The sequence below is a fragment of the Protopterus annectens genome, chromosome 2.part0, assembly GCF_019279795.1.
Source record: "Protopterus annectens isolate FY-2018-M chromosome 2.part0, PAN1.0, whole genome shotgun sequence".
NCBI classification, from domain to species: domain Eukaryota; kingdom Metazoa; phylum Chordata; order Ceratodontiformes; family Protopteridae; genus Protopterus; species Protopterus annectens.
In genome coordinates this window covers 845,054,184-845,074,840 of record NC_056728.1, presented here as the reverse complement: position 1 = coordinate 845,074,840, position 20,657 = coordinate 845,054,184, and the positions used below count along the sequence as shown (strand labels likewise).

Below are 20,657 nucleotides of genomic sequence, written 5' to 3'. Positions count from 1 at the left end.
TCTTCGAAGGGTGGAGACACCCAGGAGGTGGAGGGCTGAGCACCAAAGGCCTTAAGGAAGGGGCTTTGGATGGCCAGTCACCTTTTTGTTTCAATATCTCCAGGATGTCGGAGAAAGAAACATCGTCAGAAGATGACTTGGGGGACCCCTCCGATTCCTTGAGGTCGGTATCTGAGGTGAGAGACTCATCCTGGGAGTCTACGTGCTTCCTCTTGCATGATTTCTTCCTGGGGGGCTTCTCAGGCAAAAACTCTGAGGGGCCCTCAGAAACTTGGGGACCACTCATGGGGGTATCCCTAGGCCTTGGGGCTCCACTGTCTACTGATAGGTGGTGATCAGAGGCTCTCACTGGAGTGGTAGGGGACAGAATGACCGACCCGCATGATGTGGCTGAAGATCTGGCCAGCACACTCCGCAGGTCCTCAAAAGCTGGGCCCCCCAAATCCGAGCACCAGCCAGCCTCCAAGATCATGACAGGAGCCGGGGTTCCACGAGCCGAGGCACTGAGAGGGAGACTCGGAACCGAAAGGTGTCCCGAGGTGTCCCCCTCGGGCCCGACCGAGGAATCCCGAGTCCCGACCCTAAGAAGAACAGGCTCCGGAGCCGACTGGGATGGAGCGGAGAACAATTTAGCCAAAACCAGTGACTGCAGGAGCCTCTGCACCACCCTATCGACATCCACATCTGAAAGTGTCTTGGAGGATTTGGAGGACAGGGAGGGAGATCTGGATCTCCTCTCAGGAGACACTGGTCTAGTACCAGGCGATCGGCTCCGAAGAGGTTCCAATATAAGTGGAGCCGACGCCGGTTCCATCAACACTGACACTTCCTGTGGCCCCGAGGACAGTGGAGCCGAGGAGGTCGAAGCTAGTATCATCACTTTCTCCGGTGGCTCTGAGGAGAGTGACGGAGCCGGAGATCTCTTTTTTGATTTAGTGGATTTTGACTTTGAGCTGGAAGCAGAATCCATGGCCTCTTCAAACGAGGGTTTTAAGATTCCCTTCAGGATTAATTTATTCCTTCTTTCTTGGAGCACCCTGGGACTAAAAGCATGGCAGAAGCTACAGGACTCCTGCAGGTACATTGCTCCCAGACAATAAACACATACTGAATGCCCATCGGTGATGGACATCTTGTAACCACACTTAGAGCACTTTTTAAAACCCGAAGGTTTGTGCTCCTTGGAATCCTTAGACATCTCGAAATAATAACCAAGCCCAACCAATGAGAGGTCACTGCCTGACTGGAAAAACACCACTACAGGCACACAAAAAAACACCACACTAAGTGCGGGAACTTAGCTGAACAAAAATCTCCACAAACTATGAACATACAAAGTCAAAGGGACACACACTAGGACGACTAGGACTAACAAACCTCTAACTAATGGTTGTTTTGCCAACTGAAGACACTAAAACCTCTAATTTAAATGGTTTTAGAAGCCAAGAACAAAAACAGAGACAAGTAAGGGGACGGACTAGGTCCTCTAACTGAAACGGGTCTAGCCCGTTGGAACAGCTAGCAGGATACCACAACAAACAGTCACACAACAATTAATCCCAAAAAAACACTAAGGAAATAGCTATTAAAATAGCTTTTGTTTTCAGCAAAATCTCTCAAGAAGAATTAGAAAAAAGGGTACTTAGCCACAGCCAACAGCGAGACCACGTCCGAGCTACACAAGTGGCAAATGAGATCTGGGGACAGGGAGCAGTGCAACATGGGATACCTTCTTAGCCCAGCCAATAGAAGACTTCGAGCTAGAAAAGATTGGCCGAGTCAGAGCCGATATTCAGCTCCGAACCCAGGGGTAAGAATGTAGGTGAGATTGGACTACATAGCATCAATTTTTTTGTCTTTAATGGGAAGTATTCCATCAACTACAGGGCATGGCAATGGGGACAGCTTTTGCCCCCATGTATGCCAATCTGACTATGGCCAAATTCGAATATGATTATATATATCCCCATATATTCTATAAATCTCATGTGCTGCTTTACCTGAAATTTATAGATGATTTAAAATGTTTGTATGATGGCCCTAAAGAAGATGATTTAAAATTTGTAGAGAACTTGCAAGTTAATAATATGGGCCTTGAGTTTGATGGCATGCAGCTAGGGACTGAGGTTAACTTCCTGGATGTTAAACATAATAAATTAGATACTGGGTTGCACAGGAAATTTGAATTGAGGGACCTGTTTCTTTATGGCAACAGCTGCCATCCTTCTCATCTTATGACAGTATTGCCCTATAATGAGTTCCTTAGGATTCATAAACTCTGTAGTAAGGATGATGTTTTTCATCAAGAGGTATTAGAAACTGAAAAAAATGTTTATTAATAGGGGATGTGATGCAAGGCTAGTGTCATGAGCTAAAAATAAAATAATGTTATTAAGATGGCCCAATGATAGGAATCACATAGAAAAATATAATAATAATAATAATATTGGTCATCACATGTATTTTAGACATATAAATGTTGAAAATTTGAATTGTAGAACATCTGGAAATGTTTATTTTGTCACAACTTATAATGTTATCAGTCATAAAATTGTAGGTATTGTTAAACAATTTTGGCCTATGATTCTTAGGGATAGTGACTTAAGTATGATTCTGCCAAACATGTTATAGCCTCCTATAAGAGGGTTAGGAATTTAAGAGACATGGTAGTACATAATTATTTTGAGTTACCTATTGCTAATTTGGATAGAGAAATTATTCCTGTTATAGGTACTGTCCCTTGCAAGAAGTGTTCTATATGTAAATATAGTGCTAATTCTTTTACAAACATTAATTGATGTCCTTTTACTAGTAGGAAGAATTTTGATTGTAATACTGCAGGTGTTGTTTATGCTTTGAAATGTGGATGTAATAAGTTTTATGTTGGGGAAACTATTAGAAGTTTTAAAGTATGTTTCCAAGAACATGTGTGGGATATCAAAAATGTGAAAATGGATACCCCTTTGGGCAACCATTTTTTTGAGTTTCATAATTCCAATCCTGAAGAAATTTGTGGTTGTATCTTGGAAAAAGTGGAAATATTGATGGGGGAAAATGTAAGTTTAAAAGACAAACTTTTGAAAAAATAAACTTTGTGTATTTTAAAGTTTAACGCATTGGAACCTTTAGAGTTAAACAAAGAATGCAATTGGAAATATGTAATTTAATTAATTTATTAGTAGTGGGATGGACTGTTAAGTTTTTCTTTGATGTATGTATTTAAACTTGTTTTTTGGTAGTGTTTTTTACTCTGTGAAGGCTTGGGAGCAGAAGCGCTAAGTGCAATAAATCCTTTTACCTGCTTTTCATCTGTGAATTGTGGCTGTTGCCATCAGTGGTATTATATATTCTACTTCCTTTTGGTGGTATTGGCACTAGAACAGATGAAGCCCTATAGGGGCTGTGTGGGGCTAAGTATCTTACCACTATTGATCTTACCAAGGGTTACTGGCAGGTGCCCTTAACTCCCAGTGCTAGAGAGAGAGGTCAGCCTTTGTGACTCCTTTTGGCTTGTATGAGTTCACGAAGATGCCCTTTGGGATGAAAAATGCCCCAGAAACTTTCCAGAGGCTGGTAAATCATATCCTAGCAGGAGCAGGAGACTTTGCCATTGCTTACCTAGATGATATTGCCATCTACAGACATTCCTGGCAAGAGCACCTTCAGCACATCAGGGAGGTGCTGGGCAGATTACATAGACCAGGGTTGACCATTAAGTCCAGCAAATGTCAGGTGGGTATGGGTCCCCCATCTGGGACATAGAGTGGGGAATGGTAAGATCAGGCCAGAAGCTGCAAAAGTGGAAGCCATTCAGGCATGGCCTGCCCCTGTTACCAAAAAGCAGGCGAAGGCATTCTTATGGACAGGGGGGTACTACAGAAAGTTTGTCCTCAATTATAGTACCACAGCTGCTCCCCTCACAGACCTGACAAGAAAAAAGAGGCCAGATATGGTAGTGTGGACCCCACCATGTAAGCAGGCATTCCAGAAGCTTAAAGGAGCTTTTGGAGGACCACCTGTGTTAGCCAGTCCAGATTACAGCAAATAATGTTTTGTGCAGGTGGAGGCTTCAAACCATGGGGTGTGGGCTGTACTTAGCCAGGTTTCCTCAGAGGGAGAAGAGCATCCAGTGGTATATCCCAGTCATAGGCTCCAACCTTGGGAGGAATGTTATGCAGCTGTAGAAAAGGAATGCCTACCCATAGTGTGGGCACTGCAGAAACCTCAGCCTTATCTGTATGGAAGGAAATTCACTGTAGTTACAGACCATAATGGCTTAACATGGCTACATCGAGCCATCCAACAAAATGCCAGGTTACTAAGGTGGAGCCTAGGGTTGCAAGCATATGATATGACAGTGCAGCACCACAGTGGAGTTAGCAATGCCAATGCAGATGGGCTCTCAAGACAGGGAATAGGGAAAGGTATTCTTAGATAAGCTCAACCCTCTCAAGCAACGTTTCTCAAGGGTCACTTGAAAAACTAGCTTGAGTTTTTTTTTGGGGGGGGGGGTGATATAGTGAAATATTGCCAGCCCAGCTATCTGGAATTTTGTAAATAATTCTATGCCATTTGTGAATATTGATATTATTTATATATAACTGTATGTTATGTACTAAGCTAAAATGTATCCACAGTGTAACCTGCTGGAACATAGAAGATTAACCTGCAAAACTTAAGAATAGTTGAGGTTAAGTTACTTTATAGCTGGGCCATAAACAAAAGATGTTATCTCTAAGTTCCAGTTCAGTAGTAGACACAATGTCTAGAGCTAGAAGTTTTTTGTATTGTCTTAGAGAGAAGTAGTTACTAGGTTTAAAATGTAAAAGTGTTGTATTGCATTATGACTTCATAGCAGCTACATAGTTCTAAAAAAGATCTGAGAGATACTTATTTCTCACACAGAGATGTTAAATTCTGTTAATGTCTGTTTGGCCTGGGAGCTGAAGTCAGGTGACAAAGAGTGATGTCATCCAAGCTGGCCCAGTTGTAATATTTGATATTAATTTAAGAACTCTCTCAGAGACAGCCTGTGCATTTTGTATTTTGTCTTGGACCTAGCAAGAACATCCACTCATCATCACCACCTGCACTAGCATTGCTCTGTAAGTAATCTTTTAGGGCATAGTAGCCCCTTTAGATATAGTTAGGAATATAGACTGCATTTATTTGAGACTGTTCTGCAATCTTGTTTTAAAATATGTCCTGTTATTCTGAACTCTGAAGTGACTGTGTTGATTTTACTGAGTAGTGTCTGGTTCTTTTATTATTTATTATTACATATATTTAAACCTATCTTTGTGGCTGATATTTGTAAGACATATTTAAGCTCTTAGAGTACTTGCATATGTATTTAGTGACACTGTACTGGCCACTCCTAAATACCCTTGCATGTCTTGGTCAGACTACCATTTGGATTAATAGTCACATTACACAATAGAATTGGACACCCTTAGTAGGGTTTGGTGGCAGTGGAAACTACCTTATAGTCTGGGCAGAAGGGGGCACAGCTAGTAAATCTGTGCCAGCCTTCCCCAGATGTGTGTGTGTTTGTATATAAATCAAATCTCAAAGTATGTGTGTTTTTCAGCTACTTGGGCACGGACACGAAGCACTGGTTGGACAGAGAGGATGCTAGAGGTCTTGGCTTGTCCCCTCAGATGAGATCTTAAGCCTATAGCTGTGCCAGTGGGGAGTCTTATTGGGGATCTGGAGAAAGAGGGAGAAACCAGCCCCAGACTGACTGTGATCTCTGTGTGCTCTTAAGGGAAATTGCACTTTATTGTGTGTATACTTGCCATCCTCCCATTGTGTACATCCCTCACCATTGTCAGTGGTGAGGACTGAGGCTCCTTGATTACTGGGCCAGTGCAGAGGCGTCATACAGAATCCTGAAAAATAGTGTGCCTTGAATCTTTAAGTTTCTCTTTGAGGGAGGAGATGAAAAGATAGTATCAAAAGTGAAGAATAAAAACCCACTATGCTTTTAAGATAGTAATCTATTTAACTATACACAACCACAATCAAACTGTTTATTGATTCACTTCATTAATGGTAATGTTTGCTAATGTGACCCCAGGAACATCTTCCCCAGTATTTCTAGAAAGACTGTCAAACTCAGGGGGCATGATATGGGAGTATAGCACTGGCTTTCATCTAGAAATGCTGATATTGCATTTGCAACATACCTTTCAATTTCTTTCCTCAAGAATTCTGGGCAAAGCCAAACACGATGGGGGACAAACATCCAAAGTCAGGGATAATGTTAAAATATTGTCCTAATTCATTTAAAAAGTTCATCGAATAACAGGTTTTGCATAAATCTGCACATTCTAAACAATACAAAGTATGAAACTCTAAAGTATGGCATTACTGACTGTAATCCTCAATAATTTATCACAAATTCAAACATTCTGCGAGGTACAAGGACACAAATATAAGGCAAAATCAGGGCCAAAAAGGACAGTTAAGAGATATGATTTCTGTCATTCCTGGCATGTTGAAGCACTCAGTCTGTGAAAGTTTAACTGTAGCAAGGTGTCTGTTACATTTATAACAAGCAGTTTGTTATAGTTTTAGAGTAGAAAAGTTTTTCTTTTTTTTTTTTGGTTTTAAAGGATGAAGTAATTTCTTTTTGTTTGTTTTTTTTTCTGAAACTCAGAAGGCTTGAACAGCAGATGCCAATGCTAACAGAGTGCAGTACTGGCATATGTTTATGAAATGCCAGTACAGTCAGTTAATAGTCTGGCTGCAACAAGCTTCTTGCTACATTTTCAAGTAGGAGATTTTTTTTGTTTGTTTCACAACTTATAGTTGAGTGAACACCAGTTCAAGGAGTTCAACGGTGCCAAAAGCGCTAGCTATGGTTCTGCTTCCTTATGTGTTTCCTTCAAAGCCTCTTCCCTTTCTAGCAGGACAGACAGCTTATTACAGAAGGCAACTTTGGAGCTAGAAGATATACTGCCAGGGGAAACTTTTTGTTGAGCTGAATTCTAGGAAAAAGTGATTATAACCACAAGTTATTACTCCGAAGAGACAGGAATGATTGAAGTAGCATCAAAATATATACCAACATCTTTTATTAAGTCCCTACTACCTGCAGAGTATCTCCAAAAAGCCGCTAATGAAATAGTATACCCCATCTCAATTTTAATCAATATAACTATCAATGAAGCTTATATCCCCTCCATCTGGAAAATCTCTGACATTATTCCACTTCATAAAGGGAGTAATTCCACCAAACTTTCAAATTATAGGCCCATAGCCATTCTGTCTCCCTTGGCTAAAATAATGGAAAAATGTATCCAGAAGCAATTTCTTGCCTATCTGAATCAAAATTATCTCCTAGCTACCTCCCAGCATGGATTTAGACCTTGCCATAGTACAACCTCAGCCCTTCTCTCCTTCTCTCACACAATAAATCTAAACCGTAATAACAACAAGCTCTCCTCAGCCCTCTTCCTAGACCTATCTAAGGCATCTGACATGGTAAACCATCACCTACTCCTAGACACATTAAAATCACTCTCCATAGATAAGTAAGCAATCAACTTGTTTCATTCTTACCTAAGTGACAGACAACAAGCTGTACTATGAAAGGATAGCCTATCGTCCCTTTTACCAGTCACCCTTGGAGTCCCACAGGGATCTATACTAGGTCCCCGCCTATTCTCCATATTCATTAATGACTTGTATAAAGTCATCTCAGATGCAACTTGTTTTCAGTACGCAGATGACTCCACCCTAATCTGCTCTGCCACCCCCCCCCCCACAGATCTACAATCCCTGACCCAAATCACTTTTAACAAGGGAGAAAACTGGTTAACTGGTCGCCAACTACTATTAAACCCAAATAAAACCAAACTATTACTCTTCTCCCATACTCAAAAGATCCCCTCACCTCCTCTCACCATAACATCTTATAATGGCACCATCATTTCCCCAGAACCTAGCACTAAACTACTGGGACTGATCATCGACAATAACCTTAAGTTTGATGCTCACATAGACAAAACTATTAAAACAGTTAATAAAAAACTGGGGTACTTAAACAGGATTAAACAATTCCTAACCCCATCTGCTAGAACTGTTATCGCCCGCACTCATCTGCTATCAACCCTTCTCTATGCCTCACCCATCTTCATAAACCTAAGCAAATCTAACCTCAGTAAACTTACTAGGTGCTACAATAACACTGACAGATTTGCCACAGGATCAGCTTATAGAACCCCATCACTGTCTTAACCTTCAATCACTAGACTGGCTAGAATTACCCAACCAATTGCAATATAACCAACTAATAGTTGTTCACAAAATTCTCTACCAACCAGACAGTACACCCATAGTGAAAAATATTATCACCCCTTACAGTAACCTAAAGGCCCTTCGCTCTGTCAACAAAATGCTAATACAAACTGCTAAAACCAACAACTCAGCCGGTGATTCACTATTCTCCAACTCTGCTGGAAAAACACTGGAACCTACTTCCTGCAGAACTCATCAGAGACCCCTCCTTATCCCAATTCAAAAAATCTCTTAGAAATTACCTAAAAATGCATTGGCTCTGTCCCTGTTCAAACCCTGACTAATATACTTTCAAACAAAATCTACATATGTGAACCTCATTACAAGATTAAAACTCTCTGATCCTCGAACAGTCTAAAAATCTTGTGCTTCTCCCACATAATGGAAAAAATGTTAAGCTTAAGCCTATAGTCATATGTGCTAACCATCGTACTATACATATGTTCCTTTTTAAGATGAAATCCTTAACTATTTCTTTCTCAGCCTCCAACTTCCAACCTTCCTGTGTGTACGTGAAAAAAAACATGTACCTCTATGCATATATCATTAAATATACCACAATTTTGTTCTAAAACAATGTAATAATTTATGTGAATAACATATACCTGTGTGTATAAATAGGTTTACCTTTATATCGTCGATCACACATGATCGACCGGCCACTTAATCGACTCATTTAAGTGAACCCAAACTGCGGAAAATTTTAAATGTCGAAAATATGTAGAATTTCAACATTTCCGGCCGCACCACACCTCCACACCAGTGTTACCATGGGTCAAAAAGGGGAGAGGTTTTGCCGTTCTTATTTAGAATTCAACGTTGGAGACGTTCGCATTATGGTATTCATGGAAGCTGTTTCACCCATATTGGGATTGATGATGTAAAGGTAAACCATGTAAATATCACTAAACAAGTTTGAATTATGTGATAAATTCTCTGTAACATTTTTCACTGTATTTACAACTGCTTGTACATTTGGAGCTTTTCTCCCCGGCCTCTGCTGAAAATGGACCTGTATCCAGTCTGGTCTTTCCCGGTTAACAAATGTAAAATAAAATAAATAAAAATGTATCTGTAATCGGAAACTGGGCATTTCCTATGTTATCTGCGGCATTTAGGGACAGGGGGTTGTACTTATAGTTATATACTTTACATATGTTTTGGAGAAAGAGGACATGGTCATTCCTTCAAAGAAAATAATTACAGTTGTAGATTACTGGAGGATCACCATATGCTTCAGTCTGTAAATTCAAAAATAGAATCATAGAAAAAGACTAGAAAATGGAGAGGAAATGTTTTATTCTTTATATTACAGTACGAGTACTTACTAGACCCATGTAATTTCTTGGTTTAGAATTAAGTCTGTGACTTAATTCTTACGTGAAATAAGTTTGTAGTGTATGAAACACCACAATTATGCAACAAAATTGGTGAAAAGCAGATTTTTAAGCACCCCTCAGCACTGTTAAGCAGTAGTCTTACTAGAGTATTAATACTGCTCAGTTGTCACATGAGAAGACATTACACACTTCATTCGGGCTTCCAAATTAAGTGTTTACCAGCTTCCTGATGATCTTCGTTGGTGGCTGCTTTCTTTGTGGCAGCTGTTATTGTGTTATGTCTTTCTAATTTGTAAAACAATTACCTCTACTACAATATTTTTTCTCTCTAACATTTGTAGTACATGGGAGCAGATAAAGTTCCATGCACTACAAAGAATTGTGATCACCTCTTTGCAATCTTATCCCAGGGTGCTGTGTTCTTAACATGGATATTAAGCTGCATCTCTCAAGCTTCACTTGAAGTGAATTTCTTGACATCCATGTCTTGAACACATAACATCCTGGTTATGACTGAAAACCGTTCATAATCCTTTAAATTAAGGAAATCAGTAAAAGTGGAGACAGCAAGGGTATGTCTGAAAATAGTATTACAGCAATTAAGTAGCATTTTTTTCCACATCATTTGTCATTTCAGCCAGGGCATAATAATTAATAACTAAAGAATGAAAGAAAAAAAAAAGAAACAGAGAAATAGATAGATTTCCTGAAAGGAATTACTATTTTCTGACTACTGAAAATATAGTACCAAACTTGAACCATTCCATAAATGCTGGCAAACTTGGCACAGTACCTATCAGCAGTCATAAGTTGTTTTGGAATCTATGGGAATGTTTCTATAGGAACAACAAGTTTGATGAGTTCCGATCAAGAAATAACCTGAGACTTATGTCACAAAAAATATCAGTTTCAGAGAGTAAATACTGTTGACAAGAAAATACAAACACTCTTGAGTTTACCAGAAATCACACAATGGTCTATGTTTTTCAGTACACAGTCACTGATTTTGGAGATAATTATTTAAAGCAGAGGGCACCTGGAATACAACTGTTCAAACAGAAAAATGATTATATTTTTGAAGTATTGCTTTCTTATGAAAAATATTCTTCTGAGCTGCAATGATTCAGTGAAAAGGATTTTGATGAATTGTTCTACAGCTTACTTGTGTACCTATTGCATGATATGAACATAGCCATACCATTATTCCCAACGCTCTGGGTTCAAATGCTGCAAGATCGGGCAATAACATTATAAACTAACCTTGAGACATGCAGCTTTCTTGTCTTCTCCAAAGTTGTCTTCTTTGTCCTTTTTAGCAATCCTTGACTTCTTGGAGAAAGGGGGATTTTCTTTGTTATCCTTCTGAAGTTTTGCATTCAGCTCCTGCATAAATCTATGTGAAAAGAGTACACCAGCATATTCAAAATGTTTGAAATGTGGGCATGTCATATTAACACATACTCCTATCTTGAGGGATGAGACTACAGAATAGACATGTGTCTTCCACAGTTCTTCGAGTTGTAAATGTGAATAATAATTAGGTGTATGGCAATGATGATCCATAATTAATTAAACAGTATTAGAAACAGCCTTCAAAAACCATATCAGATTGCCAAAAGAAACATCATTTTATTATTAAGTATTTAAGATAAATGATACATTTTAAGTACATTAGATCATGAGTCATTAATAACAAGAATTGGTAGCTCACATTAAATGAAATAATATAGTAAGTGGTATACATATGAGTAGCTCTAACTTTATTAAGGCCACTGGAAAATGTTTGTGGGGAGAGGGTGCATTCATGGGTGACACTTATGCACATATGCAAAATTAAAAAGTGAGAAGAGGGGTGGCAATACTTTTCTAAGACTTTATATATCAGTGCTACCTTTGTAATCTTACAAGGTTATTCTGCATCTCAGGGCTTCACTACCTCCTAACCTAATACTTAAGGTTTAATTAAACATCAGCTCTGCTACAGCTATCCAAAAGTGCTCCCCGTACTCAGATGGATATCTGATGGCTGTGCACAATGAAGACAACCTTATACATTTCATGTAATCTACAGTCTTGTCCTCAGTGACTTACAAGATCTTTATGGTAGCAATTTGAAATGTCAGGATCTGCTAGAGTGAGTCCCAAAACAAGAAGACTGAATGATTAAGAAAAATTGATTTATATATAATGTCTGAGATGGCCATTTCTCAGAATATTCTCTTTTCTCCAAGGTATGAAAATCTCAGAGTTAGTATTTATAAGTTGGGGGTGAGGGTGCTTGCTCCCCCCACATACAAAAAAGGAAATTTAAGGGAGACAATGTGTGATAGTCACTCTTCTCCTGCATTTCTAATCTTTTTTTTTTCAGCATGCCAGCACTCAGCACTGTGAGAGCCAACATATCAATACGGAGCTGATCTTTATAGGTCATTCATTATATCCTCTTTCATTGGATATGATCAGATAAGTATGATGTCAGTAGTTCACACGTCTTGAACATCTAGCTAATGTCATAATATTATATTTCAAGATAATCTCAGTACAAAACTAGCAATTGGTTGTAATACTGCATTATTAATATTTTAATTTATTCTCACTATACTCTTGTTCAGCCACTTGCTATATATTGTGTATTTTATCTTTGGGTTTGGACCATATCTGAAAATAGATTGAGCATGAATCAGTTCATTTACTTTTACCACCTATCAATAAACAAGTAAATAAAGAGCTTCTGGTTCTAGACAGAGATCTCAAGCTGTCGTACTGAAGCTTATTCTTTTAGCCTCTGGTTGGCCTTGGATATTGTTGCCATATAAAAAAGAATATTTAAACCTGATATGTGCCAACTTAGTACCATAAAACTGTCCCATCTGTGTTTTCACATGCATAATAAATCCACCAGAAAAACAAAAAATAAATGATGCACAGTACTGATTGCTCATAAATTCATTTAGCGTGTGGTTTCTGAGACTGTTTATCCCAACTGTTATGTTGGAAAATAAGAAAGAAAGTTGATTGTCCTTATGTATAGCCTTAATTCTTGCAACATAAAATCTATGTTGCTAGTGAACATATGTGCAATAGGAAAACGTCTGGCAGGTGATTGTACTGGTAAGATTTAACTCAGCAGCTAGCTTAGAACTAAATGAAGGGTTAATATTCAGAGATAGTCTGTACCAATGAAAAATAAAATAGAGGGATTCAACAAAGTCTGAAGTTCTGAAATTCTCCTGTTGATCTAACTACTACAAGGAAAACCATCTTCCAAGAGTGGTATTCTTTGCCTAACAAAACTATATTTTTAAAGTAGTGAGCCTTGGCCAGTTTTGCTAGCACACACATTGCAAGGAGGTAATGGATATCTTAATGGTGGACTCAACAAAAAAGTGCCCTTAAAAAGGCTTTAGACATCTTTAATGAGGCCAGGAAATTAGAATTAAGGTATCTGTTGTTAATCGAATATGGCAGCTGAATGGATTTTAATGGAAGAATAAGCCTCCATATAAAAAAATGTGCGCTAGCCAAAATTACAGTTCCAGTTTTAACCACCTCTCCTCTGGATAACCCCAAGTAATACCATTTAAACATAACCTGCAGCTATCACTTAGAAGTAGATCCTAAGCCCTCATTCTAGTGATAAGAAGACCATACTGATGGAGCTCAATAATATCCCAGGTTGCCTCCCAAATAACCTGAAGCATGACCTATCTGAACTTCAAGAGTCACTCCAGATAGGCTTTGTGTCACATGAACAGAGGACTGCAATGGTCATCACTCTGCACAGGGGTAGTCAATCAATGGACCCTGGGAGCTACATCTGACAAGTATCATATGCAAAGCCATAGAAAGAATTACCATGGATACAATTAATAATGACATAGTAAACTTTCAGATACTGTGTCCAGCCAAGTAAACCCAGTTTCACTTCATCAAAGATGTACAGGAAGGACTACCACAGACAAAGCCACAGCTTAAAACTCAATGTCAACAAATGCATAATTGTACCCTTTGGGAAGTTGGCCACCCTAGTAAACTACCACCTTGATAACATACTCCTAAGAGTGGACCCAGTAGTCAAATATTTGGGGATATATGTGGATAGTAACCTGCCTTTTCAACATGTGTCTGAAGTGGTAAGTAAATCACTGTATGTTGTTCAACTTATAAGCAAGGGCATTGGCATCTAGGTCGAAAGAAGTCACCATTCCTCTGTAAGTGTACTCTCATCACTCATATCACTGACTACAACGCCAACTTCAGTATGTACCTGAGTAGACACATGCAGCACCCAGAATGGCACAGAAGTTCTTCACAAAAAGAATTCACGGTGTAATCAACATGTCCAATGCAGATCACCTCAAAGTTCTATCTCTATACTTGGTTTCCTACACTGTTGAGAGATGATCTGTACCCTGGCATACAAGGCATCCTTGGGTTCTGGTCTGAAAAACCTTTTGCACATCTGCAGAACCAATAGCATCAGAACTGCTTGATCTAGGGACTTGAACCTTGCTTGCAACATAAATAGGACATGTTGGCAGGACATGCATCTTAGAGAATTCCTCTCCTCTGGAATAGACTTCCCATCCATGTGAAGCAGAGTCCCCTAACCCTACTCATGAGTAACTTGGACCAGTGGACAGGAAATCAGAAATGCATCCTAAGTCTAGCACCTATGTCTCTCATGGGCAGAGGCAGTCTATAAACCATACCCTAGCTTACATGTATCACTTAAAATAAACTCTGAGGCTCAAAAAGCATGTGGGATACATTTAGAATGTGCAGATAGGCTTTTAAGGGCCCCAGTGGTCATTAGTCTAGTATATACCTATACATGTATGAGCAATATATATATATATATATATATATATATATATATATATATATATATATATATATATATATATATATATATATATATATATATATATATATATATATATACATCTGTATGTACAGTATTATTTGTATGGAACTTCTTAAAGTGGTTAACAGGCTGTAAAGTCATCATCTGTTTTGTCATCACACTTTTGACAAAACACACAGCCGACAGGAGAACAAGATCGCACAATCTCCTGGGTTGGGAAATATGCTCTTCCCAGGATACTGTGCGATTTCAAAGTTAGTATAGATATATATATATATATATATATATATATATATATATATGTGTGTGTGTGTGTGTGTGTATGTGTGTGTCTGTGTGTGTGTGTGTGTGTGTGTGTGTGTGTGTGTGTGTGTGTGTGTGTGTGTGTGTGTGTGTGTGTGTGTAGGGAAGATGGTTGAATGATCTGCTACACCAACACCAAGAATATCAACGTTAAGATGTCAGCTTAACAAACACTGACATGTTCTGCGCATGCTTTGAGGATTACCTGGAGTGGGCTAAACCAACATCCCCTGCTTATTAAATATACTAATTCTGAGATTGCACAATCCCAGGGAAAGATAATATTCCGAAAAACAAAATCAAAAACCAAATGGCAAGTTCTAATCAATCTTTTTATAATAATAATAATAATGATAACCAACATGGACAAGGTGGGGATAACCAGTATAACCAGCATAATCAACATTCTAATTCTTCATCAGGGCAGGATTTTACCAGGGGCAAACAACGTTGTTTTCAGAACCAACGCAGGGTGAACAACAACAGGAGATAATATTTTAAATTGCATCTAGTGAATCTAATGTTATAATTACTAACACTGGAGGTGATTTTTATATTTATAATTACTTTTCTTTTTATGTGTCCAGAGAATTGGCTGACATTTTGGCAAAAGGACTAACATTTGTTCCTTCAAGAAGAATGGACATTGCAAAACTAATATGTGATTTGAAAATGTTTGTGAGGAAATTAAATGTACAGATTTTATTAGGGGTAAGTAATATGAACAACAAAATTTTTAGAATTTCTAGTTATTATCCAGCTTTACATGTTGCTTTACAAAATTTTGAAAGAGTTTGTGAATTAGATTTAAGAATGCTTTATTGTAACAACAATAATAATTGCAGTTTTCAGCATAATATGACTCTTGAAGAAAAACAGCTAGTGAATGTTTTATGTGAGTCTCAGGACAGGGTCATGAAACCTGACAAAAGAGGGGGCCTGGTATTTATGGACATAATAGATTATAATAACAAAATTCAATCTATTTTAGATTCTGAAGTCTATCAACCAGCCTCCCTAAATGAATACAATATAGCTAATCAAAGAATTAAAATTTACTTTAATGATTTATTCATTGAAGGTAAAATTGATGTTAGTATGTTTAATTATATTCAGATGTTAGCACCTATTATTCCAACTATTTTTGGTTTACCCAAATTACACAAGGGTTTAACTAATCCTTCATTCAGACCAATTGTTGATGGTAGACAATCATCAACTTATGCCTGTGCTAAAATGGTAGATAACATATTACAGAAATATGTAATGAGGGAGGAGAAGATAAGTAAAGATTCTTGGTCATTTTTGAAAAAATTGAAAAGGATTGATTGTGACATGAGTTTAAATTTTGTCACAGTGGATGTAAAGGATCTTTACACTTGTATCCCCCACGATCAAGGCATTGAATGGGTTGGACACAGAATGAGGATTTTGGGTGCATCACAAGCTGAGATTTCTTTGACTGAGGAGCTTCTTGATATAATCCTCACCAATAACCTTATCACATTTAATAAGAGTTTTTATTTACAAATCAGAGAAGTAGCGATGGGCTCCCCCTGTGGGTCAAGCTATGCGAATTTAGTTATGTCACGGTAGGAGAATACTTTTGTTTTCTTAGAGGAACAGATGTGCAGGAATATTAAATTCTATATTAGATACTTGGATGATATCTTTATGTTATTTAAAGGTAACAAAAATGAAGCTGATGAATTGATTGAATATTTTAACCATACATCTAACTTTCTAGAATTTACTAATGATTTTCAGGAAGAACAGATTTCATTTTTAGATGTGCTTGTTAAGAAAAATCGAATAAAAAGTACTTGGGAAGCAAATATATTTAGAAAATCTACTTATTCCAATACTTTCTTTCATTTTACCAGTGCTCATCCGTTTTATCAAAAGCGCTCTGTAGTGAAAGGCCAATTAGTGCGTGCTGCACGTTTGGTCACTACACAATGATTTTGCCTCAGAATGTCTTCAATTGAAAAATATGTTTGTTAGAAGAGGTTATCCTGTGGTCCTGGTAGATGGTTTGATCGAAGAAGTTAAAAATAAAAGGAATGCAGGTATATATATATATATATATATATATATATATATATATATATATATCCCCATACTGAACCACTGCGGTGGTGGTGCTGCGGTAGCGTTGTCACCTCACAGTTAGACGTTGCCCGTTCGATTCTCAGTTAGAGCGTCTTCTGTGTGGCGACATGCATGAATGTGCGTTCCTTTGCTGAAGGTTGTGCGTTAGGCCCGGCAAGCCAGTACGTAAAAATCTACTGCCAATCATTAGTTGACCAGAGTTCCGCTGTGGCGATCCCTAACCGGGAAAAGCCAAAAGACACAAACAAACTTGTGAAACAGAGTATAGCTTGTCAACTGGATGTGAATAATGTAGATTTGAATACTCCACCTAACAGCAACAAATTTGGTCTGTCCTTTATTACGAAATTTTGTGTCAAAATTGAGCAGATTAGAAACATTATTAATAAAAACTGGAGGTTACTACAAGATGATGCCAATGTTACCAGTAAGGTGGGAGATAGACCTAAGTTAGTCTATAGAAAAGGTTTGAACTTTAAAAACCTTTTTGAGAAAAATAAAATGTTTACAAGTAGATACCCTGGGATGACACAATGTGGTAATTGCCCTTATTGTAGATATGTAGAAATTGGTGCTATTGCAACAATTAACGATATTAAACTGGCCAGTAAGAAGAAATATAATTGTAACTCTAGATCAGTTGTTTGTGTGGCCAAATGTGAATTCTGTCCATCTTTCTACATTGGAAAAACTGATCATAGATTACGCGACAGGATTTATGAACATCTATATAGCATTCAAAGACAAAAGGAGGAAAATGCCTTAGCCAAATATGTTAAAACTTTTCCACATCACACTTTTAAATTTTGGGTTATACAACAAACTGAACATAGTGATAGAGGTGAACCCACTAGTTTATATTTGGAGAAGTTAGAGCTGTATTGGCAAATTAGATTATCTGCATATTATTACCTGGGGTTAAATGATAAATGCTCTTTAATGTGTTTGTTAAAATTAAAAAGTATGTTTAGAAGAAATTTATATTGATATTTAGATAGTTATTTATGTATATATATATATATTTTTTTTTCACTATATATAGTCTTGTGTATATGACTTTTAATATAAACAAATTTAGTTTCCAAGTTTAAATTTCTAGACAGACATAATATATGTGTATATATATAATTTTTATTTTTATTTTCATTTTATCTTTATTTTTATTTGGTTATGTATAGGAAGTTACTTAAGGTGTTATATGAATTAGTATATTTATGTATTAACTTGAAATAATGCTGCTCTATTTTGAACTGTTGCCCTTTTAACATTACTCATTTTAAATGTCATGCCTTTTTAAATTTTGGGTTTTTGCCATCACATGACTGTAATTATTGAGTTAAACTATTTAAGTTTGAATTTTTGAATGTTGTCTTGTCTGAAGAAGTCTAACTATTAAGCTAGACGAAAAGCGCTTAATTAAACAGTGTGAATTATATCCAAGTTCTGTATCCGGCTTTATTTGTTTTTATTTAAAAGATAATATTCCCCTATCCAGGTTTCACACAGCATCTGTCTGTATCGATCAAACAGATGTCAATATAGCTGGTCATTTGACCAAATGTTCACAAGCTAAATACACACACACATATATATATATAGTTTACTATCACATGTTTGTTCGTCTTTTAGACGAATGAACTATGTGCGAAAACCACTTCCCGGAACCGTTAGGGCAATCACCACAATGCCGAAGCTGACATGAGTGAATGGTCGCTGTTGTCAGCTCAAACATTGTGGTGCAGATCGCACTATAGTGGGGATGGAGAATGTACCCTTACCCTCACTTTAGTGCGATCTTGGAGTTTGCATATATAAGTAGGGTGGATGTGGGGGGCACAACCTCCCACATAGGGGGTGCATGGGGGCTTGCTCCCCTGCAAACAGCTGTTATTGTATGTTGTGCAGGTAGGAGCATTTCAGTGTAGTTGACATTTTCGACATTCGACTGCACTGAAATGTTCCGTTCAACATTAACATTGTTCAGTGTTCAGAGTTTAGACAAAATGATTGACTTCAACAATTGGCTAAGTTTCTGGTGTCATTCTAAAGGGATCCAGTATCTGTCTGCTTGGGATGACATGGTCGACAGACCACGATGCTTTGCCAAAGATGGCTTGCATCTGTCATTCCCGGGATTCCGGATACTGGCTAAGGCTCTTGCTGCCCCTTAGTGCCTTTTTTTAGGCAAGGTTCAAATAACAAATATACCACCATAACAGGAACAGGCAAGCAAAAACTGAGGGTAATGCTACTCAATGCTAGAAGTCTAAATCTCAAAATGCACTTACTCGAGACACTCCTTAAAATGGAGAACATCTATATCTGTGCAGTGACTGAGACCTGGTACAAGGCTCCAGAGAGCACCCCTGCACTACCAGGCTATAACTCATACCACACTTTTCAGCAATGTAACTTGAAGAAAACACTAAAGGTGTTGGTATGTCCATATTCATTAAGGATATCCACACCTCCAGGCTAGTTGCTCAGCATAATGCATCCAAGGTTATCCAAGTGCAACTAACTCTGGGCAAAACTGCAATCCAAATTGTAGCTTGCTACAGATCCCCTACCATGCCCCAGGATTCCCAATCCTCTTTTCTTGATGTACTGGAAAATATTAGGGTTCAACCAAACACCCTAATAATAGGTGACTTCAACTACCCCACCATTAACTGGGAAAACTACTTGTGTACCAACTCCTTAGCTCAATGCTTTCTGGAATTCATAAACTCCAGTGCCCTGGATCAACTTATCCACACCCCCACCGGGGGCAACAATATCCTAGACCTAGTCATTACCAACATGAGTGACCGGTGTTCCACACCTGAAGTCAACTCCTCATTGGTCCGATCTGACCATAAGCTAATCACGCTTGATATCCACATCCCGCCCCCACCCCCATTAAGGAAACCACAGTAAAAAATTTCTCCAAAGTCAACTTCATGCTTCTTAAGACAGAAGTGGTGAACTTCATGAAACCCGCGCAGATGGACAATACAGTTACAACTGCTGACTCCTACACAAATGCACTCTATAAGCACTTACACGAGTACATGGATCGTGCTATCCCAAACAGAACCAAGATGCTATCCTCCAAAAAAGGAAGCCAATCTGGTGGTCCCCTGCCATAAACAAACTGTACAACAGAAGGAAGAAACTGTTGCAAAAGAGAGTAAAATCCCATGAGTGGAGGAGCTCCCTGGTCAGCCTCAGTAAGAAGCTGAGATCCCTTATAAGAGCCTCCAAAGCTAGTTACAAAAACAAAATCACCACTAATTCCAAGGACAACCACAAAGCATTCTACAGCTATGTCAAGAATCTCGATGGCATCACCCAGATCTGCTCTGAGTTACAGCACAAAGGCAAGAAAATTACAGAACCAACTGATATTGCCAACATCCTGGCAGACAGGTTCAGTGCTAACTTTACCCCCCACTCTCACCCCCTAAAGGGCCCATATCTATACAGGAAGAATGCAGAGTCCCTGTAATCACAACTACGCACGTAAAAGCTGCACTCTCTAAAGCCAAAAACACAGCATCCATGGGAACGGACAACATCCCAGGCTGCGTTTTACATGAACTTCAGAATGAAATGGCTCCCCACTTAAGCACCATGTTCAATAATAGCCTTGCATCAGGCTTTGTGCCCATTGAATGGTGCACAGCAACAGTTATCCCACTCCACAAAGTGGGAGCCACCATTGATCCCGGGAACTATAGACCTATTAG

The 20,657-nt window shown here is 38.3% G+C and overlaps 1 protein-coding gene across 1 annotated transcript in view; it reads right to left on the bottom strand.

Annotated features, from left to right (window-relative positions):
- CDKL2 (cyclin dependent kinase like 2) overlaps nt 1-20,657 on the bottom strand; it is a 2,041,037-nt gene that overhangs the window by 385,209 nt on the left and 1,635,171 nt on the right. The window contains exon 8 of the mRNA XM_044060356.1: nt 10,905-11,037. Coding sequence (XP_043916291.1) covers nt 10,905-11,037 — 133 coding nt within the window. The remainder of the gene's footprint in view (nt 1-10,904; nt 11,038-20,657) is intronic.